This window comes from Microcaecilia unicolor, chromosome 4 (assembly GCF_901765095.1).
Source record: "Microcaecilia unicolor chromosome 4, aMicUni1.1, whole genome shotgun sequence".
Taxonomy (NCBI): domain Eukaryota; kingdom Metazoa; phylum Chordata; class Amphibia; order Gymnophiona; family Siphonopidae; genus Microcaecilia; species Microcaecilia unicolor.
The window spans coordinates 293,864,189-293,887,542 of record NC_044034.1 but is presented as its reverse complement, the minus strand read 5'-3'; the positions used below and the strand labels follow the sequence as shown (position 1 = coordinate 293,887,542).

Genomic DNA, 23,354 nt, shown 5'->3' with positions numbered 1-23,354 from the left:
GCCACTGTGGATCTAAAGTGAGAACCATGGTGATGATTTGCTGGAGATATTTGCTTATTATTATTTTTATGCTCTTTGTCCTTGAAAATTCATGCCTCAATAAATCTGTGTTAGTTGGTAGCGGCAGCAAAAACAACATGGCTACCCCTCTAAAAATCTGTATATTTTGGTCACCAGATCTGGTTGTGGCTTTCAAGGACAATGATCAAAGTAATTAGTTTTGTTAGACATTTTTGTTTATTATTGGAAAATCTGCATTTTTATTTTATTTTTTTTTACTAACGTTTGAAGTGGAAAGCACTGGGAAGTAATCTGGTGAAAAAGAGATTATTGAAAACAAACAAAACCAGAAAATAAATGTCTGAGGAAAACTTAAGACCCTGTTTACTAAGACATGCTAGCGTTTTTAGTGTACACTAATTTTTAATATACGCTAATGTTAGAGACACTCATGAATTCCTATGGGTGTCTTTAGTGTTACTGTGCACTAAAAACATTAGCACACCTACAGTGTAGCTTAGTAAACAGGGCCCTTAACAGGGAGTGCACAAGGACAAAGAGGGGCATAATCAAAAGGGGCGCTCAAGTTTTCCTGAGGAAGTCCTCGCGGGACGTCCCGGTGAAGGACGCGGAAACCCGTATTATCGAAACAAGATTGGCATCCATCTTTTATTTCGATAATACGGTCGGGGACGCCCAAATCGCGAAATTTAGGTTGAGCTTAGAGATGGCTGTCCTTAGAGATGGTCCTCCATGGTTTTCGGCGATAATGGAAACTGAGGACACCCATCTCAGAAACGGCCAAATGCAAGCCATTTGGTCGTGGAAGGAGCCAGCATTCGTAGTGCACTGGTCCCCCTGACATGCCAAGACACCAACCGGGCACCCTAGGGAGCAATGCAGTGGACTTCAAAAATTGCTCCCAGGTGCATAGCTCCCTTACCTTGGGTGCTGAACCCCCCAACCCCCCCCCAAAAAAAAAAACCCACTACCCACAACTGTACAACACTACCATAGCTCTAAGGGGTGAAGGGGGGCACCTACATGTGGGTACAGTGAGTTTCTGGTGGGTTTTGAAGGGCTCACATTTACCACCACAAGTGTAACAGGTAGGGGGGGATGGGCCTGGGTCCACCTGCCTGAAGTGCACTGCGCCCACTAAAACTGCTTCAGGGACCTGCATACTGCTGTCAGGGAGCTGGGTATGACATTTGAGGCTGGCAAAAAATATTTCTAAAGTTTTTTTTTTTAGGGTGGGAGGGGGTTAGTGACCACTGGGGGAGTAAGGGGAGGTAATCCCTGATTCCCTCCGGTGGTCATCTGGTCAGTTCGGGTACCTTTTTGAGGCTTGGTCGTAAGAAAAAATGGACCAAGTACAGTCGCCCAAGTGCTCTTCAGGGATGCCCTTCTTTTTTCCATTATCGGTCGAGGACGCCCATGTGTTAGGCACGCCCCAGTCCCACCTTTGCTACACTTCCGACACGCCCCCGTGAACTTTGGTCATCCCCGTGCTCCGTGCAGGATGTCAGGATGACTCACACAGAAGAAACAGAATCCTAGGCTTCTACATCAGCTGCAGCAACGCGCCGGCCCGGAGACCATCTGAGGAGGACTTCAGCTGGCGGGGGTTGGGGACCCCATGCCAGCACAGGTACCCAATGAAGGCAGCAGGGGAAGGTTAGCAGCAGCGGGAAGGGGGGTCAAAAGGGTCGGCGAGGGCCAGGGCCAAATCTAGGGGGGCACAGGCCCCCGTGGCCCCACGTAGCTACGCCCCTGGGCAAGACTAATCTTCAAACTGAACAGATACACCAGTGTCTCACCCTACCTTTCAAAACTACACTGGCTACCAATAGCGGAAAGAACTAAGTTTAAGGCTGCCAGTCTAGTCTTTCAGATTCTTCAAGGTACTACCTCTGCACTCCTGATCAACATCTCATCTATTTGCATTGTTCATTCCAATAGACTAAGAGAACAGCATTTCACAAGGGAATCTAATCTCAGAAGATCTTTAACTCGCTCTTCTCAGCGGCAGGGATCAAATTATGGAATTTCCTCCCTCTGGCTATCAGAACAGATAATAACTTCCTCATATTTCGAAAGAAGCTAAAAACCTTCTTCTTCCCAAAGACCCTCACACCAAAGACTGCTACATAATACTCATCGATCACCGATTCCCAAATAAACTTTAGAAATATCAAATTTAACACAGTTTGTAATGACACTCTATAACATCATCTTTCCAATAGGAATGGTATTCACCCATTAGCCTACTTATAAAAATGTAACCGTTGCTTCACTAATATTCTAAACCACACTGAACCTTAGACAGAGGATATTAGCGGTATATAAGACCAAAATTAAGTTGAATTTTCAGAAAACCTACAGTGAATATGCATGATATAAACTTGCAAACAATGGAGGTAGTGCATGCAAATTTATCTCATGCATATTCATTGTGGATATTCTGAAAACATGACTGGCTAGGAGTAGCAGCCTAGTGATTAGTACAGCAGACTTTGATCCAGGGGAACTGGGTTCAGTTCCCACTGCAGCTCCTTGTGACTCTGGACAAGTTACTTAACTCTCCATTGACCAAGGTACGAATATGTACCTGAATATACTAGGTAAACCACTTTGAATGTAGTTGCAAAAAACACAGAAAGGCAGTATATCAAGTCCCTTTCCCCTTTTCTGAGGACTGAGTTTAGAACCCCTGGTCTAAAGGATAAAGAGGATTTGATTTTACATTTTTCTCTGTAGCTCAAGGCAAGTTACATTCAAGTATAAGAGATATTTACAATCTAAGTTTGTACTTGTGGAAAAGGAGGGTGAAATGTCTTGCTCAAGATCACAAGGAACAGCAGTGAGATTTGAGCAGTAGCCTCCTTGGTTATCAGCTAACTGTTCTAACTATTAAGCTAATCCTCCACTCTGGTGTTTTTGACCAAGCATCATCTCTGCAGTGGCTGCCCTATGTTAAAGGTGGGGTTAAAAATGGGGAAAAGCCTCAGGTAGCTGTGATGAAAGCCCAGACTAAGAAAAATAAAATTCCAACATTATACCTCACTGTGCTATGGTGGTCTCCCAGCATCTTTTAATGGATGGAATTAGAGCAGGACAGTCTGGAGAAACAAGTATGAATCCCATCAGCAGCACTACTCATAGTAAGTGATGGCAGATAAAGACCTGAATGATCCATCCAGTCTGCCCAACAGTCATATTCATTATCAATGCAAGATTAAATCAACAATGAACATGATATTATATGCTTGATCATGGTCTTTCTTTGGTGTTTTTCGGACATAGATCGTAGAAGTACACCTGGCTCTGTCCTTATGTTCCATCTACTGGAGTTGATGTCAAAACCCACTCCAGCCTATCTGAATCTGTCTTGTCATTTGTGGGACATTAGTTGATACATCAGTTAATACAGCCTGAGTTGCCATCTAAGCACCACTTGACATGCAAACACATATATGCAACCCTTTAAGTTTTGTTTTTATATACTATTCATTTTCTAATTAGAGATCCTCTGTGCTCATCCCATGCCTTTTTGAATTCTGCCACAGTATTTTTCTGCACCACCTCCCTTGGGAGGGCATTCCAGGCATCAACCACCCTCTCCGTCAAAAAGAATTGTACTCCTGAGTCTGATGTAACAAAGAGAAGGAGCAAAGTACAAAAAAAGTCCAAGCAGAAAAACAGCACAAAGGGCCTTTAAAAACACAGGGAACACAATTCTTTCATATAAAAAAAATCCTTTAATAATGTGAGTCGCAATGGTGTGCGTGAGTCTTTTACTGCATGTTGTTTGGAGGGAAAACTCTGGAAAACATCAGACAGTTGAAACTAGTCTGTTGAAGGTTTTTTTAGTCATTGGTGTGACCCCTGATGCAGTTGCGGTAGCACTGAAACACGGCCCGTGTCAGGTCTTCCTCCAATCAAATTCCATTATTAAAGGATTTTTCATATGAAAGAATTGTGTTCCCTGTGTTTTTAAAGGCCCTTTGTGCTGTTTTTTCTGCTTATTACTCCTGAGTCTACCACCCTATAACCTCATTTCATGTCCTCTAGTTTTACCATTCTCCCTTCTCTGAAAAATATTTGTTTCTATATTAATACCTATTAAGTATTTAATAGAGAGATAATGGAGATAGAGAACTTAAAACTTAGCTGAGACATGTGTCATGCTCCTCAGTATTTTCTATCTCCAGCAGGTGGATGAACATACTTTTCAGCCTCTGGTTCTAAGTGATTTTCTCCTGGTCCAGTTGATCAGCTGATTCCCAGTTGAGCTTTGTGGGTAGCTTGAGTCTGCGGAGTCATATCTGGAGGTCTTCTTCCCTCCCTTCCCTTCTTCCCTGTTTCCTGTGGAGCTCTCCTTTTCTACCACAACAACCTTTAAAAAAAATGAAAGAAAGAAGGAAGGAAGGAGGAAAGAGGTTTGCTGGAAACATAAGAACATACGCATTGTCATACATGGTCCATCAAGTCCAGTATTCTGTTTCTAACAGTGGCCAGTCCAGGTCACAAGTGCCTGGGAAGATCCCAGAACAGTGAAACATATTTTAGGCTGCTTATCCTAGAAATAAGCAGTGGATTTTCCCAAGTCCATCTTAATAATGGCTTATGGACTTTTCCTTTAGGAAATTATCCAAACCTTTTAAACCCTGCTAAACTAACTGCTTTTACCACATTCTCTGGCAACGAATTCCCAAGTCTAACTAAACTTTGAGTGAACAAATATTTTCTCCGAATTGTTTTAAATTTACTAATTAGCAACTTCATTTACTTTTGGAAAGAGTAAACAAGCGATTCACATCTACCCGGGCCACCCCACTCAAAAGTATCAGTCCTGAGCCTTTCTCATCTGTAGTAAGACTTGTGGTGACTGTGAACTTGGGGGGGGGGGGGGGGGGGGGGGGGGGGAGAATCTGGCAGTGGTAAGTCTGACTATAGTTTGAATCAGAACCGCTTGGAGGGCTGCAAGTTCAATTGATTCAAGGGATGGATCCTGACTCACCTCTTGGAACATGCTGTGCTGCGCTAGTGTCAGTTGGGATGAATGGTGACTCCTGCGGAGGTAGCTAAGTGGTGTTCCCACTGTGGGACCTGCTGGCCAGTGTCAGGGCATTGCAATGTGTGCAAGCCAGGAAGAAACAGTCTGCAGAAGCACACCTTTGGATTCGGCGCAGCATCTGAATATGCTATACGGCAGGATCAGTGTGCAATTTGATGCAGGAGAGTGTGGGAACAGGTGCCATTTTGTCGGGGTTGACTGGTGGTGAGGAACAGCCTCTGACGTATCACACACAGAACATAGTCACCATTTTACAGCCTCAGGGCCTGACAGAGAATTCAGTTGCATCAGGATCTTTGTTTTCCGAAGAGTTTATATTGCTCTTATACTAGGCCTATTTACTGAAGCAGGGACAGTCAGAGTTGCTGCAGGATGCTTCAGTTTCTCGCCCCGCTGCCCCTACGGTTGTCAAGAGATCTCGTTTAGACCTCCAGGAGTGGGCAGACGAGGCTGTCTCTGCTTCTCCCTCCTTATCTGATGTGGCCTCGATCTATTCAGAGGCGCCATCGTTGAAGGAGCCGTTAGAGGAGGGAGAGCTCCCTCCTGAGGAGGGGATTATCCGAAAGTACTGAGGTTGTTTCATAAAGAGGAACTCGGTACTTTTATTTCTGAGGCACTGGTAGTGCTTTCCATTGAGGAGCCTTCTGCTTTGGCATCAGGAGTTCCATCTTCGTCAACCATGAGGGGGCTTAGAGGTCCTTCTAAGGCCTTCCCGATGCATCCATTTAGGACCTGATTACAGCACAATAGGTTTCACCAGATGCGGAGCTGAGAGTGGGAAGAGCCATGGCTTGCCTGTACCCATTAGTTCCAGAGGAGAAAGATAAACTGCTACTTCCCAGGGTGGACTCCCTGGTTACGGCGGTGACTAAGAAGACCACCTTGCCAGTGGAAGAAGGCATTGCACTAAAAGACCTACAGGATAAGAAACTAGAAGGCTCGCTGAAACAAGTCTTTGAAGTGGCCTCTTTGGGCTTTCCAGTGAAGCTCTTTTGTGGTAAGAGCATGCCTGAAGTGGCATGAGCAGTTGGCAACACAAGACAGGTGCCATAACACCCAGCTGGAAGCGGGGTTGGTCTACTTGGTGGATACTATTTATGACATATTACGGGTTACAGCCCGCAGTATGTTTTTGGCTTTCATGGCATGTCGGCAACTCAAGTTGCAGCATTGGGCAGCAAATGCAGCATCAAAGTCACATTTAGTTAAACTGCCCTTTTGAGGCAAGTGGCTATTTGGAGAAGATCTCAGTAGGGGAAACTAAGCCACAGCGGTTGCCGAAGGATAAGCCAAAAGCCTCTGGTCATCCATCTTCAAGGATCTCTCGATCTCAGTTTTGAAACAGCAGAAGGTACTGGCCTGGTCTTCAGTAATATGATCAGAAGTCCCACTTTCAGGCATGCCAATCTTCCATTCATGCAGACAGGAAGTCCTTCTCTCAGTCAGCTAGGTCACCCAATGCCTGCAGAGCTTCACAATGCTGCAAGATTAGTCCAGTCTTCTCTTTCTCCAGTGGAAGGACGTCTTCAGGAGTTTCAGGAGGTGTGGGTCAAAATCATATCAGACTAGTGGGTTCTGGATATTCATTCAGAAGATTACAAGTTGGAGTTCTCCCGCACAATTGCTCCTCTCTTCTTGCAGTTTCCTTGTTGAAAGGGAACCGAGGCAGTCAAGGTTCAGGCCACTGTACATTCTTTGCTAACACTTAAGGCCATTGTTATAGTTACCCAGGCCAAACAGGAACAAGGCATATACTCTGTCTACTTTATTGTCTCAAAGAAGGAAGCCACATTCCATCCAGTCTGAGATCTTAAAGTTCTAAACCACTGCCTCCATGTGTTCTGCTTTCACATGGAGTCACTAAGAGCAGCCATAACCTCGTTTCAAGCAGGAGAATTTCTCACCACCTTCGATATCAAGAGGCATATTTGCATATACCCATATGGCTACCACATTAGAGATTTCTACATTTTATGGTGCTGAGCCATCACTTCCAGTTCAGGGCTTTGCCCTTCGGTCTTGCCACAGCTCCAAGAATGTTTACCAAGGTTACGGCAATGGTGGTTGCCTTCCTTCTGCAGTGGAAATCTGCCAAAGCAGAGGAACACTGAAATCCCGTGGAAACGGACAGACAGTGTTACTGTCTGCCTTCCTTCTGCACCAGGGAATCAGCGTTCACCTGTATCTCAAAGACTGGCTTATTTGCGTGTCTTCTTATTCAGACAGCGTGGCGGCAACTGAAAAATTGTCTGTCTTCTGCATCATTGAATTGGGTGATCAATTTTGAGAAGAGCAGACTAATTCCTTTGCAAATGCTGGAGTATCTGGACATTCTATTTGACACAGTATAGGAGAGGATCATCCTCACAGAGCGTAGGAGGTTAACCTGATTCAACAGATTCCTCTTCTCCTCAGTCAAGGCAGGCCCAGGGTCTGGGACTACTTCCAGGTTCTGGGGTCAATGACTGTAGCGATGGAAGTGGTACCATGGGCAAGGGGTCATATGCAGTCATTACAGGAATCTTTTCTCAGTTGCTGGTCTCTGGTGTAACAGAAATATGACCTTCATCTTGCTTGGACACTGGTTGCCAGACAGATTATGAAGTGGTGGTTGTTGCCCAGGAATTGGACCATCGGAGTTCCCTTTCCAATAACACAATGGGAGGTGGTGACGACAGATGTCAGCAAGTTGAGTTGGGAGCTCATTTCAGGTTCCATCTGGCACAAGACACCTAGATGGAACAGGAGTCTCAGTGGTCAATAAATCGCTTGGAGCTCAGGGCAGTGCAGAATGCCTTATGTGACTTTGCTCCCTTTCTGGCAGGGGCCCCAGTCTGAGTTTTCTCCAACAATGCTACTCTGTGGCTTACAGTATATCAACAAGCAAGACAGGACCTGCAGCTGTCTGATGGCGGTGGAGTGGCCTCCCTCATGAATTGAGCGGAGAAAAATCTCTGCTTGTTGGCAGCTCACATCGCTGAGTCCTTGAATATGGAGGCAGACTTTCTCAGCAGGCACTTCTTGGACCTGGGAGAATGGGAACTATCCAGCCAGGGTTTTCAGCTGATAGTGGACTGATGGGGTTCTCTCCTTCTGAACTTGATGACAATGAAAAGGAATGCCAAAGTGCCCAAGATCTTCAGCCATTGGAAAAAACTGAGATTGATAGGTATTGGTGCCCTACTGCAGCACTGGCCGGAGACACATCTACTGTATATCTTTCCTTCTTGGCCCATGGTAAGCCATGTGTTGAAAAGGATCACACTGCATTGGGGTCGAAAAATTCTTGTAGCCCCAGCTTGGCCCAGAGGCCAAGGTATGCGGACATGATTCTACTGCTGGATGGGAGTTCTCTGCATCTTCCACAGGTACATGGCCTACTGAAGCAAAGTCTGGTGCTCATGGAGGATCCATGCCCCTTTGAAAGGTTGAGACGGAAAGGTTATTCTGATTCAATCATTGCTACCTTGCTTCAGGTTCAGAAATGCTCTAAATCCATGGCATTTGTGAGATTGTGGAGGTCATGTGAGGGCTGGTGTTCTGAGTGCGGACTTTCTCCCTCTCTGCTTAGATCGCGCACATCCTAGCGTTTCTCCATGAGGGTCTTCAGAAAGGATTGGCATTGGGTTCTCTAAAAGTCCAAGTTGCGTCTTTAGCATGTTTCAGGGACTGACTACAGGTTGCGGTTCACCTGGATATTGTTCGATTCTTGTGGGCAGCGGGTCACTTGTTATCTTCCTTTCGTACGCCATGTCTGGAGTGCAACCTTAATTTAGTCCTAAGGGCTCTTCAGAAGTCTCCTTGTGAGCCACTATGGAAGACCTCCTTGAATGATCTTATACTAAAGACAGCGTTCTTGGTGGCTATTGCGTTATTATGAAGGGTTTCGGAGCTTCAGGCTCTCTCTTGTTGGGATCCCTTTCTTTGCTTTTCAGAGGCAGGGGTCTCCCTGCACACGGTTCCTTCCTTTCTTCTGAAAGTGGTATCAGCATTTCATCTCAATCAATCTATGGAGCTTCCATCCTTTCACAGAGAGGACAAAGAAGCTCCGTATTCTTCCTTGATGTGTACAGAGTCCACATTAGATATCTGGAAGTCACGAACGAGTTTTGCAAATCAGATTGTTTGTGCTTGTTGGTAAACAGAGGCTTGGCTTTATGGCTTTGAAGCCCACAATTGCTAGATGGCTGAAGGAGGCTATCATGTCAGCTTATTTGCTTGCAGGGAAGCAGGTTTCACAGGCCTTATGGGCTCATTCCACGAGAGGTACAGCGACTTCCTGGGCAGAGACTACCTTATTGTTTTCGGTGGATATTTGTAAGGCAGTGACATGGTTGACGCTGCATATCTTTGCCAAGAACTACACTCAGAAGCTAGTTTTGGGGCTTTGGTCCTCAGGGTGGTGGCACCAGGATCCCACCCACTCTAGGATTGCTTTTGAACATTCCACAGGTTCTGGAATAGTGGTAAGCTATGTAATGGGAGGAGAAAATAGGGTTTACCAGATACTTTTCTTTCCATTAATCCTTCCCACTATTCCAGAGACCCACTCGAGGTTTCTGAGATGCAAAGCAATGGATCAAGTAATGACTATCACCTTGCATGGTGCTTCCTGCATATTTCTTGTTCTCTACATTTTGTCCAGAGATGAGAGGGGACCACATATGTTTTCTTGTCTGGTTAAGGTTAGGTTAGCAAGTTGTTTAAGGCTATTGTGTTTATTCTATCCTTACTGCTTGTCTATGTAAATACTGAGTTGCTGGACTGGATGCCAAGAGAGATATGTCTCGTCTCAGTTTTCAGTTCTCTCACTCCACCTGCTGGTCGATAGACACAGGTTCTGGAATAGTGGGAAGGACTAATGGAAAGAAAATTATCATGTAAGACCTAATTTCTCCATCCTTTCATCTGCCTTCAGGGGGGTCATATGCACAGCTACTGCAGCCGTGTTCAAAGATTCAGCTTGTAGGAAAGGCTTATGAAGTACCCTCAGGTACGGCTTGTAGAGGAAATGCCATGGAAACAAACCCTTTCCACTAATTTTGTAAAAGGATAAATGCCAATTTTATATTTCTATTAATTTGTACCTTTATTAAACTCTAATACATTGTTCTCGTTTTGCCTCCCCAGACCATCAGAAGTTGGAACGAGAAGCCCGGATCTGTCGTCTGCTGAAACATTCCAACATTGGTGAGTATTGATAGAAAGTTATCTCTTATGTATTTATTTATAAAATTCATATTCTTATTTTCCAATAGAAATTCCAAAGTGACTTACAATGTATAAAATTTAAATAGCAGCTATAGTAAAAGTATATTACAAACATAAGAAATGCATTGAAGTATTGAAAAATATATTCAAAAACAAGGATAACTATGACTACAAACACACATCAAACAAAAATTCCAAGAAATAGAATGCATCAAAACAAAACAACACATAAGACAACACTCATAATAAATATCACTTAGTCCAGAAAAGTCATACCAGCATAGTAACTGTTAACTTGCATTAATTTGCAAATTAACAGTTTAATTCTTTTGAGTAAAAGGACCCACTAAGTTATTAAATTTTACACTTAAAAATTTGATCTTATTCTCTATGGGCCCTTTCATTAAAGTGTATTAAGCACTTAACACGCTGTTAGCTCATGGTAAAAGACTACTGCACAAATGCATTAAGGGTAGTTTGCCTATTACTAATTGTTAAACCACACGTTATTATAGTTTTTTGAAATTTTCCCTGAGGGGGCATGGCATGGGTGGGGAGTAGGCGTGGAAACATTAACTAGCTAGCATGTCATACTTACCCCATGCTAACTGGCTAACACAGAGTTAACATGGGAGCACTTAGCATCTGTGTATGCTTGGTGATTTGTGTTGCTGCTCTATGACACTTTCTTTTCCCCTTCAGCATATTTCCCTTGGTTAGCCATCAAGTGGTGTCTGACCTCTGCACTATTGCCATAGCAGAGGTCTGTTTTCTTTTTAGCAACCTGCAGTGCCATTGGTCAAATGTCCTTAGTGTTAATGCTCTGTGCCCTGATTGGCCTTGAAGCCAAAGACTTAGTTGTCACAATGTCCAGGAATGGAGTGAGCCCTTGTGCTGATCCGAAGATCAGCAGTCAGAAATCCCCATGCTTCACCCGCAGCGACCACCGTTCCCCAGCGGTTGAGCCCTTGGGTTCAGATGGCCAGCAAGTCTTGGAAGTGGGATGGGAGCAGGACTCAGGAGATGACAGAGACAGACAACTAATCAGCAGAGGTCAGGTCCAGGCACAGAGTCAGGGCAGGCAGCAATTCAGTGCAGTCAGGTCCAGGCACAGAGTCGGGGCAGGCAGCAATCCAGTGAAATCAGGTCCAGGCTCAGAGTCAGGGCAGGCAGCAATCCAGCGAAGTCAGGTCCAGGCACAGAGTCAGGGCAGGCAGCAATCCAGCAAATGTCAGGGCTAAACACAGAGCCAGGGCAGGCAGCAATCCAGCAAGTTCAGGTCTAGGCAGAGAGTCAAAACCAGGTAAAACAGGAATAATCACAGCAGGAACGCACCAGATACCAGGAAGAAGTAGCTGATGCAAAGAGAGGAGGGAAACTCTTAGTTTTAAACTGAAGGCATCTGACATCAGAGTAGGCACGTCCAAAGTGTAGGCACGTCAAAAATATGGACGTGTACAACAGGAGCTAAAGAGAGAAGTGTATGTTAGGGGAAGCCTCCTGCCTCCATGTCTAATGTTCCAGGTACGTAACATTAGCCCAGAATATGCTAGAACTCACCAGTCTCAGTTGGAGTGTAGAGGCAGTAGACCTCTGCGCCGAGGTCCTATTCAATTCCTGTGAGCAGTTTCTTTTCCTGTTTCCCCGGGTACTACTTAGGTAGTAAAAAAGTTTTCAGCTAGATTTAACACTAAATCCTTGCTATTTTACCTGTTCCTGTTTGCTGTTAAAAACCTTTACCGTTCACTGTTCTGCTTTTTTGATAATAAACCCATTAGTGTGTTAGCTCTGTTGTTCTAGACTGACTAAGAATCCTGGCAGTTTGTGTTCTCGGTCTGTGGGTGTTTTCTAGGAACTGTGGGACCTCTGAGACTGTGACCCCAATGCTCCAGGAACCCCCTGGGAAATAGCTGGTGGATGAGAACTTATCTGGAGGCAAGCAGGACCCAGCTGGTGGGTGGTGGGTATGCCAGTGTAGATGCAAGTGAGCAGGTGGCCCTGAGCAATGATAGGTAAGACTTTCTAGGTGGCCAAAGGATTAACCCCCAGTTGGGTTCTAGAGGTAGTGCTAAGGCATTACCTGACAACCCTCTTCCCCCCACCCCCCGACAGTGGTGTATTGTCAGGCACAGTGTGTGGGATGAGGGTCACCATCCACTGAGTAGTTCATGGGTTTTCTTTTGACCTTCAACCTCCAGATACAGAGCACAGTGATTGAGTGCAACAGCAATAGGGTCCCATTTCCTTTCATTTTTTTTTTTTTTTGGGGGGGGGGGGGGTTGGATAGCGTTAGGAGATTAGCTGCATGCTGATGGTGATTGGCAGCAGTCGTCAGACACTGAATATGCCTGACCTAACATGAGCAACCAGATGACTCCAGCAAGGAGGAGGACTTGCCTGTTCAGAGTCCCACTCCTGGGGGAAGACCAGACTCCCTGTGGGCATAGGCCTGTGAGTTGGCAGGGCCGGATGCCTCACCAGCTGAAATGCGGCGGATCTACATGGAAGGGCAATAGCAGCAAGAGGAACGAGTAGGGCGATGGCAACAGCAGTGAGAGGAGCAAGAATACTAACAGCATTGTGAAGAGCATGAGTTCCAACTGCAGAAAATGAAGATGGAGATTGAAATGACCTATAACCAAGTCTCCAGCCCATCCTCTGTGCCAAAGTTGGAGGCTGGATCTGCCACACGGATCAGGCCCAACTTGTTTCCACAACACTATCGCACCACAGTAACTGTGATTGAGACCCAGGTAACTGGGCTTATTGACACTGGCTCTAGCATTACTTTATTATGACCAGAGCTGGTGCCGTAAGATGCTATTCTTCCAGCGCGCACTGCAGACATAGTGTTATCCAATGGATACAGGCAGACTGTATCCCTTTGCTCGAGTATACCTGGATTGGGATACCAAGCCTGAATACAGAGAACTAGGAATAATGAAAAACATGTTGGTATCAATACTGTGTGGAACCGACATGGGTCCAATGATCATTACCTTTGACTGCAGAGTCAGCGTTTCCTCTGTGGTGACCCAAAGTCATACATAAGAGGCCCACAAAACAGAACCAGCAGGGATCATCTACCCAGTTCCAGATCCTGAGCCCATCCAGGTGAAACTAGCTGATCAAGCAACAGGAGGAAGTGTTCCATTGCTTCCAGTAGAACCAGTTCCTGAGGTGACCTTGGCCGTCAGTATGGGACAGTCTGACTTATCTGATACACCTATTGGTCAAGCTGCTGGCCATGATTTAACAGAGTCACCAGCAGAGACCCTTCCAGCTATGATACTGATATAGGATAGAGACATGCTTTTCTGGAAGCACAACATTCTGACCAACCTGGAAGTCCTGCGGCAGAGGGCTGATCAGCCAATGAGACCCATAAAGATCGCATCCTATAGAACAGTGGTGCAGCCAGAAGGCAATTTTTGGGTGGGCCAACAGGTTGAATGGATGGGCACTAGAGAAACACCTGCCACCTGATATGCCCTGCCCACACCCCTACTCCTACCGCACACCTACCCCACTCCCAATAACTTCAATGGGAGTAGCAGTGCTGGCCACAGTGACTGCAGGCCACATTGAGAGCTAGGGGAAATATACAAAGGTGCACTTTTCATCCTCCACTGAGCCATGGCCCTCCAACACACAGCTTCTCCCAAATATGTCCTAAATATTACAGTGGGGCCCTAAAATATCATTACATCTATCAAGAAAACTGAACAAGCCAAAGAACTATAGAATACTACATAGAAAATTGATGCTAACAGAATACTTTGGTCACACACACAGAACACAAATGCCAAATACAGAATAAGTGACCACAAACCATAAACAAATTAAATCAAAATCCCAAGAGGCCAGACCTTGCATTTAGCACAGCACAGAGAAATACAAAGAGATGCATTTTCTCCTATACTGTGCAAAATATGATAGCACATGCAAGAGACAGTGTTAGGGGAGGTACAACTAGGGCAACTGCATTTGGCCCCCTAGCCAGAGAGAACCCCAGGCAAGACAGCCCAGAAAGTTTGTGCCTCAGTATAGCACAATAGACAAGCCCCTGACTAACCTAAGAAGAGACTGCCCCGAATCATTTCTAGGTCACCAGAGTGTGACGCGACCTTCCAAACATTAAAAACTGTGTTAGCTAATGCTCCAGTACTAGCTGTGCCTGACTACCATCAAAGATTCATAGTACAGACTGATGCCTCGACCAATGGCATTGGGTCTGTGCTCAGTCAAATGAATAGCAAAGAGGAAGAGCACCCCACTGTGTAGCTGAGCTGCAAGTTCCTGGACACATACGTAGCATATGCCACTATTGAAACAGAATGCCTAGTCTTAATATGGATCCTTAAAAAACTGCAGCCATCTGTATGGGTGAGACTTTACTGTCATCACAGATCACAATCCATTGGTCTGGCTTAAGAGTCTCATGAGAGAATGGGAAGAATGGGAGAGGGATGCAAAATAAGACCAAAAATATTATAATGCCTCTGTATCGCTCCATGGTGCAACCTCACCTGAGTATTGTGTTCAATTCTGGTGGCCATATCTCAAAAAAGATATAGTGGAATTAGATAAGGTTCAAAGAAGAGTGTGCAAAATGATAGAGGGGATGAAACTGTATCGCAGTTAGGGCTCCTCAACTTGGAAAAGAGACATCTGAGGGGGGATATAATTGAGGTCTACAAAATTCTGAGTTGTGTGGAGCGGGTGGAGATGAATCAATATTTCACTCATTCAAAAAGTACAAAGACCAGGGGACACTCAGTGAAATTGCATGGAAATAGAAGGAAATATTTTTCACTCAAAGAATAGTTAAGCTCTGGAACTCATTGCGGGAGAATGTGGTAACAGTGGTTAGTGTATCTAAGTTTTAAAAAAAAGTTTGGACAAGTTTTTGGAGGAAAAGTCCATAGTCTGTTATTGAAATGGACATGGGAGAAGCCACTGCTTTCCCTGGGATTGGTAACATGGAATGGTGTTACTAATTGGGTTTCTGCCAGGTGCTTGTGACCTGGATTGGCCACTGCTGGAAGTAGGATACTGGACTAGATGGACCATTGGTCTGACCTAGTATTTCTATTCTTAAGTTCTTATGTACAACTTCCCTGTAGAGCACCGTAAGGACAATGGGCATGGCAATGCCGATAGACTCTCCCGGAAGGGCCAGGACTGCCCTAACGCTGGACTGCTGAGACCCGACCAGCGGATAGAACAGGCAGCAATCTGGGGTCTCTCTTGAAGGGGGGAGGTATGGCGGAACGGTGGACTTCCATGCTTGGTGATTTGTAATGCTGCCCTATGACACTTTCTTTTCCCCTTCAGCATATTTCCCTTGGTTGGCCAGCAGGTGGTGTCGGACCTCTGCATTATTGTTGTAACAGAGGTCTGATTGCTTTGTAGCAACCTCCTGTGCCACTGGTCAAACATTTTTAGTGCTAATGCTGTATGCCATGATTGGCCCTGAAGCCAAAGACCAAGCCCAGAAACTGGTAGAACTCCCTAGTCTCAGTTGGGAGTGTGAAGGGAGTAGATCTCTGCACTGAAGCCCTGTTCAATTCCTGTGAGCAGTTTCTTTTTCTGTTTTCCCCAGGTATTACTGTAGTAAAATGTGTTCAACTAGGTTTGATACAAAATCCTTGTTACTTTACCTGTTCCTCTTTGCTGTTTAACGGGTTTATTATCAAAAAAGTAGAACAGTGAACAGTAAAGGTTTTAGTTTGTTAGCTCTGTTTTTCTGGACTGACTAAGAATCCTGGCAGTTTGTGTTCACGGTGCGTGGGTGTTTTCTAGAAACTGTGGGACCCCTGGGACTGTGGCCCTAGTGCCCCTAGAACCCCCTGGGAAATATCTGGCGGATGAGAACTTGCCTGGAGGCAAGCGGGACCCAGCTGGTGGGTGGTGGGTATGCCAGTGTAGTTGCAAGTGCGCAGGCACAGGCGGCCCTGGGCAGTGCTGGGTAAGACTCTCCAGGTGGCCACAGGATTAACCCCAGATGGGTGCTAGGGGTAGCACTAAGGCATTGCAGGACAGTGTCTTCTAATTATGAGGCAGTAAGTGCTCCTGTATTAACTTTCTGTAGATACCGCACGCTAATGGTAACATTATTGTACATCCTGTCATAAAATTGTAGGGAATGCCCCCAAAAGGTGCCGCATTAAATCTAGGTTTAGTACATGATAAAGTCCTGCATTACAAAGCATTAAGCCCAGATTCTAGCGCAATGTAGTAAAATGGCCCCTTTGGTTTTTATTTTTGATGGAAGACTTTTACACCATAATTTACTCCACACACAGTCTTTCTGTCTGAACCAGGGGTGTATCTGGACTTCGCCGTTAGGGGGGTCCAGAGCTGAGGTGAGGGGGCACATTTTAGCCTCCCCACGGTGCCACCGCCACCCCCCGGCCGCCATTGCCTATGCCGACGCCATTGCCGATGCCGCCTGCCATTGTCGACGCCGCCCGCCATTGCCGACACCTCCGCTGCTGCTAGAACCACCTCCAACAACTGTGGCCCACCCGCCAATGACCCTCTGCCCGCCGTCACCGTGACGTCGCCTACCTTTGATGGCGGGGGACCCCAACCCCTGCCAGCCGAAGTCTTCTTGCTTTGTTTGGTTTCTGAGTCTGTCTGACGTCCTGCATGTACAACATGCAGGACATCAGACTCACAGAAACAGAACGAAGCAGGCTTCATTCTGTTTCTGTGAGTCTGACGTCCTGCACGTTGTGTACGTGCAAGACGTCAGACAGACTCAGAAACCAAACGAAGCAAGAAGATTTCGGCTGGCGGGGGTTGGGGTCCCCCGCCAGCAAAGGTAGCAGACAGCGACGGCAGGTTAACGGCGGGTTGGCAGCGGGAGGAGGGGATTGAGAGGGTCGTTGGCAGGGGGGTTCAGGGCCAAATCTACGGGGGCCCTGGCCCCCGTGGCCCCATAGCAGCTACACCCCTGGTCTCAACCAAACTTTATTGTCCTTTAAATGATTTAGGCACAGTACACGTTATTGTCACTGATCAAGTACTAACTATATTTACAGTTCTTTTCTCCTCTCTGCAGACATAGATCAAAATACAATTAATGGTTACTTTAATCCCCTTAGATGGTTAAACCTACTTATTAGGTTGGTGAGGGTCTTTCAAGCACACAGTTTAGGATATCTGCTGTTTATATTGACAGATGTTAAACATATGTCAGTGCTCAGTTGTTATTCACTTAGGACCCCTTTTACAAAGCTGCAGTAAAAGGGGCCCTGTAGTAACGTCAACATGTGGATTTGCTGTCCGCTGAGGCCCTGCTTACCGCCTCGAGTAAAAGGCAGAAAAAAGGAAATGGCTGTGTGGTAAGTACATACTTGCCGTGCGGCCATTTCCTGGAGGAGCCCTTACCTGGTGCCAAAAATAATAAGTTTCCTGCCGTGCCTGAAATGGCACACAAAGGGGGCAGCAGTACCGCTGGCTCCCATGGTAGACCAGCGGTAGTGCTGGATTGGCACACTCCAACAATATGGTAGCTCTACTGTGGCATTGTAAAAGGGCCAGTTGTTGGTAGTTGGCTTCAGTAGACAAGATGGTAAATGGTAGATTGATATACCACTTCAGCCCTGTATAGATAGAAAAGGGTGCCCTGGTTGTTTTAACAGAAACACAAACTGACCTCCTGCTTCTTTATTTTAGGATTTTGTAGGGGTGGACAGGTTCCCCATTCCTGTCCACTAAAGCAAGGCAACAATTATTTTAGTTCTGTTTGTCCCTGATCCTTCTTGAATCCTTTATAGCAAGTGCCTGTGAAGGTATGAACTGGCTGATTCTTTCAGTTAGGCTGCTGCTTCAGGCATATGTGAAGGGACCTCCCTGTAGTTGCAAGGTTAGAGGAGAGACGAGAGAGATGGACCTAAGACAAAGTGGGATAGCAGGGAATTAGCTTAACTACTCAGGGGGAGTGCTCCACTACCACTAGAACCTTCTCTCTGAATTATGGCAAGGTTCTACCAAATTCCAGCACCTTTTAAACTTTACTGGAACCTTCCTTAGACTAGCTGGAACCATTTCTAGCAGGTGCAGGATGTACAGAGTTCAGCAAAAGGTGCCACGGTTAAAATGGACCTCAGGAACAGCACTGGAATAACTTGTAGGTACCTCTCTCCTATTCGCTGACTGCGACACAGCTAAATATGGACAAAACTAGACTTTTATTATAACCCCCTCTTCATTCCTTGTAGCTTCTACTTATGTTTCTTATCATCATAGGCGGTCGGTGGCCCAACTGTTTGGGGAGGCTAAAGGGGGCGGGGTTAGGGGTGGGACCAGAGGCGGGGCTTACATCCATAATTGTCTGACAACAGAAAAAAAATAAGTAAAAATAAGTCACAATTAATACCTTTTATTAAATTTAGATATTAAATATGTATCATATGTCAAAGAATAAAGTGGTTGCTCAAAGCATGTACTAACCACAATTGCTCAGCTGCAAAACACTATGCACAAATTTGTGCAAAAACACACTCATAAACCTTACTGTACCATAACACTGGGCAGACCCTAATAAACCAATATACCACCCATACGGAAAATGCAGACCGTCAACAATATGAAACAAGGGATCATAATATCACAATTCTCATGTAGAGCCACAAAACACCCTTTTAGGGTGGAAAGTGTTCACAATGAGCTCCTTTTATGAACGACTATATGTAGAACCTTCAAGAGGTAGTGTGTCATGATTTAGGCTCTAAAACCCTTTCTGATGATTTGGTGCCACCTCAGTAAGGCCAATACACAATCTCTCTACTGCAAAACACTATACACAAACTTGTGCAAAGACACACTCATATAGCCTTACCAAACCATAACAGTACTAATTCCAAGGACAGGACGAGCTAAACCTTATGCATGGAAAGGCAGCACTGTAATTACACAGGGCTCTAAAACTCCAGTGCACAACCTAGTGAAACAAAAAAAAACAACAACCCAAAAAGGGCTGAAAATACTACACGCTAGCAGAATACTGCACCTTGATCACACATGAAAAACACATGACACAACAGATATGAAGGCAAAATACTGAACTGTAAAGTTACCTCAAGAAGTCAGACTCAGCATGCAGCAATACTAGAAAAATTGAAATTTACATGCAAAACATCACAGATGCACATTTCCAAAAGCTGGCATATTCCAGTTAATAAATTCTGAATAAAATACTTTTTTCTACTTTTGTTGTCTGATCATTTAGTTTTTCTATTCGCTTTGGTCCCAGTGTCTTCTGTTTTATGCAGTGTCTTCTTTCCATTTGATATTTTTTCTCTCACCATGTCCACCATCCTCCTGTGTCCTTATGCGTCCTGTCTACCATCTGTAGCCCTGTCCCTATCCTTCAGTATCCCGATCCAGCTCTTATATTCAACAGTTTTCCCTCCATCCATATCCAGCATTTCTCCTCACTCCCCTCCATCCATGTCCAGCACCTTCCCTCTTTCTCTCCTACCATGCCATCCAGTGTTATCCCTCTTTCTCTCTCCATCCTTCCACCCATTATCCTCTCCCAATCCTTCCGTCCATTGTCTTCCTCTATCTCCCCTTCCTTCTAGACAGTTCTCTCTTGACCCTTTTCCATTCAGCATGTCCTCTCTCACCCCATCCTTCCAGTGTCTTTCCTCTTTCCCTCCCTACCAGTTTCTTCCCTCCTTCCAGCATTTTTCCTCTTTCTCCCTCCTTTCATCCAGCCAGCATTTCTCAGTCTGACAGCTAGGGTCTCCCCCAGTTTCTCCCCAGCAGCTTCTCTCTCTCTCTCTCTCCTGCCCATGTCCCCTCTTTCTCTCTCCATCTCTTTCTGGCTCTCCCCTGCTTTTTTCCAGTTCCCTGGCTCTCCCCTGCTCTTTTCCATGGCCCCTCTTTCTCTCCCCATCTCTTTCTGGCTCTCCCCTGCTTTTTTCCCATGTCTCTGGCTCTCCCCTGCACTTTTCTATGGCCCCTCTTTCTCTCCCCATCTCTTTCTGGCTCTCCCCTGCTTTTTTTTCGATGTCCCTGGCTCTCCCCTGCTTTTTTCCATGTCCCCTCTTTCTCTCCCTATTGCTCTCTGGCTCTCCATTGCGCTGGCCATGTCCCCTGGCTCTCCCCTGCTCTTCTTCTCTCTCCGCCTACCGTTTCCAGCCAGTGGCCACGTTCTCTCTCTCCCTCCGGCCCGGGCCTCTTTAGCTGACAGAAGAAGAAAAAGAAGCGTGGGGCTGCAGCAGCGTTCAGACATGCGCTGTTGGCTCTGCCGGTCCTCTGCCCCCAGAACGGGAAATTGACGTCACGGGGCAGAGACCGGCAGAGCCGACAGCGCATGTCTGAACGCTGCTGCAGCCCCGCGCTTCTTTTTCTTCTTAAGCTGGCTCCGAGAGAAGCGGCGGCAGCGGATCAGCTGCATAGATGTTGTTCCTGGCTGGCACTGCGCTGCTCAATAGAAGCGGCGGCAGCAGAAGATTTTGTCAGAAGTCTCGGCAGGGCCGCGGGGAAGGTCAGAGCTGGGCTGGGGAGGCTTAGCCTCCCCAAGCCTCTTATACGGGGCGCCTATGCTTATCATGCTTTCTACTTTATTGTGTATCTGTAATATTGAACCAGAGCTTTACGGTATTGTGTAAGCCACATTGAGCCTGCAACTGAGTGGGAAAATGTGGGATATAAATGTGTTAAATAAATAAATAAATAAATCTCTCCTTATTACTACAGGCAGCAGTGAGAACACTGACACCAAATGGATTTTTAAGGAACAACAGTGAGAATTCAGGCAGATTTATCCTGCTGAATATCTCATAATGTTACATATGGGTGAGCAATAGGCAGAGGTGTTGTTGCTGTCTCCAATTCTTCTCTCATTTGCCTGTGCTGTTGCTGATGACTAGGTGGTCTTAACTCTAGAGTGGAGGGACAGTCACGCATGGCTATGCACTTGAAAATAACTCTCTGAAAACTTAATGGATCAGGACCAAATTTGGCATGGGGGGAAAACAGGGGGAAAGACATAGCAAATTTAAAAATGGGCCAAATTGGACCAGGGGTTTCGGAGAAATAAAGCCCTCCAAAAATGCACTGCTGTTCTATGAGAGAAGGAGCTCAGCAACTACAGCATAGAAGCACTGAAACAGAACTGTTAAGGAACTGCTCCTTTAAAACTTGCCGTCCCTTCTCTCCTGTTGATCACAGAAACACACACACAGCCAACAGAGATATAGGTCCCCCCCCCCCCCAGACACATATACAAACATACACACTCTGATAAGAAGGAGTCAACAGATCTCCCCCTCAAAATCATCTTCTCCAGAAGAAGGAAAAAGGTTTCTCTCTCCTTTGCCAATTTTATCAAGGAAATTGTGGAAACCATTTAATTTCCTTTGGAAAAGAAGAATGAGCCTAGGATACAAATATAGTAACGTGGCAGGGCATAATCGAATGGGGCCAGCCATCTATAAGGGTGGCCATCTCCAACGGCGGCCCTGTCAAGCGGCGTACCCTACTGTATTATCAAAACAAGATGGCCGGACATCTTTTGTTTTGATAATACGGTCGGGGCCAGCCAAATCTCAACATTTGGCCTGCCCTTAGAGAGTGCTGGCGTTAGAGATTGCCGCCATTGGTTTTCGCTGATAATGGAAACTAAAGGTGGCCATCTCAAACCTGGCCAAATCCAAGACATTTAGTCGTAGGAGGAGCCAGCATTTGTAGTGCACTGCTCCCCTTCACTTGCCAGGACACCAACCGATTTGTGTTGGAAGATGGCCGGCCTTCTCCTTCGAATATAAGCAGGATAGTAACATAGTAGATGACTGCAGAAAAAGACCCGCACGGTCCATTCAGTCTGCCCAACAAGATAAACTCATATGTGCTACTTTTTGTGTATACCTTACCTTGATTTATATCTGCCATTTTCAGGGCACAGACCTGCTTCCCAACCACCAGCCCCGCCTCCCCCCACCGGCTCTGCCACCTAATCTCGGCTAAGCTTCTGAGGATCCATTCCTTCTGAACAGGATTCCTTTATGTTTATCCCACGCATGTTTGTATTCCGAAATACTCCATTTTCTCGTCCCCCGAGAGGAGACCATGGTTCTGCCTATCTATGAAATCTTTGAGGCACAATAAGGGAATGGGAGACCTCCTTGTGCCACCTGTAAATAAGAAAATGGACTCTATGTACCAGTGGCATAGCCAGACCTGACATTTTGGGTGGGCCCAGAGCTAACATGGGCGGGCACTATGTATATAAGCATGAGTAGTGTTTCTTGGCATACTACAAAATAATGCCTTAGATTGCACTTGATGATGGATTTCTCTGCCCAACAGCTGCCCTGCATCAACATAAACCCCAAACATATTTAATGGAAAAAACAGTATTTTAAAATATAATTATGTTATGCCATATCAAACTTGACCAGACATAAGTCCATCCTTAGCTAGCATCAGCCCTTCCCTTCTATACCTTACCCTCTCCTACCCATCCATCCCCACCATCCATTCCATAGCTAGGCATCAGCGCTACCTTACCCCCTCTCCCACTCCTCCCTGTAGCCTAGTGTCAGCCCTGTCCTACCCCCTATCCATCCCCCATAGTCTGTCATCTCCTCCCCCTCCCCCAAAGGACACCAGCACTAAATATATATATATTTTTTTTAATGTCCTGGTCCCTGCAGAGCCCACCTCCACCCAGAGACCTGCCTACATTAAATTTAGAACATTAACCTGGGCAATGCAGAGACCAACCTCACCCAAAAACCCACCAACATTTACAACCTTTTAAAAATTTTAACTTGGGCACTACTAAAATTTATTGTTGGTGGGTTTCTGGGTGAGGGGTGGGCTCTTCACTGTCTAGGGCAAAATAAAGGTATATTTCGGACTCTTCACTGTCTAGGAAAAAAAAGGTATATTAATGATTACACATACCTTTTTTTGCCCTAGGCAGTGAACAGCCTACCCCCACCAGGAAGCCACCACCAGCCAACATTACACTGTGCACATTAAAATTAAAACATTTTATTTATTTTACCTTGCTGGCTTGCATGTGGTGGCAGGCAGG

The 23,354-nt window shown here is 45.7% G+C and overlaps 1 protein-coding gene across 20 annotated transcripts in view; it reads left to right on the top strand.

Annotated features, from left to right (window-relative positions):
- Positions 1-23,354, top strand: part of CAMK2B (calcium/calmodulin dependent protein kinase II beta) — a 453,822-nt gene that overhangs the window by 126,846 nt on the left and 303,622 nt on the right. For all 20 annotated transcript variants that reach the window (XM_030201732.1, XM_030201722.1, XM_030201730.1 and 17 more), the window contains exon 3: positions 10,211-10,270. In XM_030201732.1, coding sequence (XP_030057592.1) covers positions 10,211-10,270 — 60 coding nt within the window. The remainder of the gene's footprint in view (positions 1-10,210; positions 10,271-23,354) is intronic.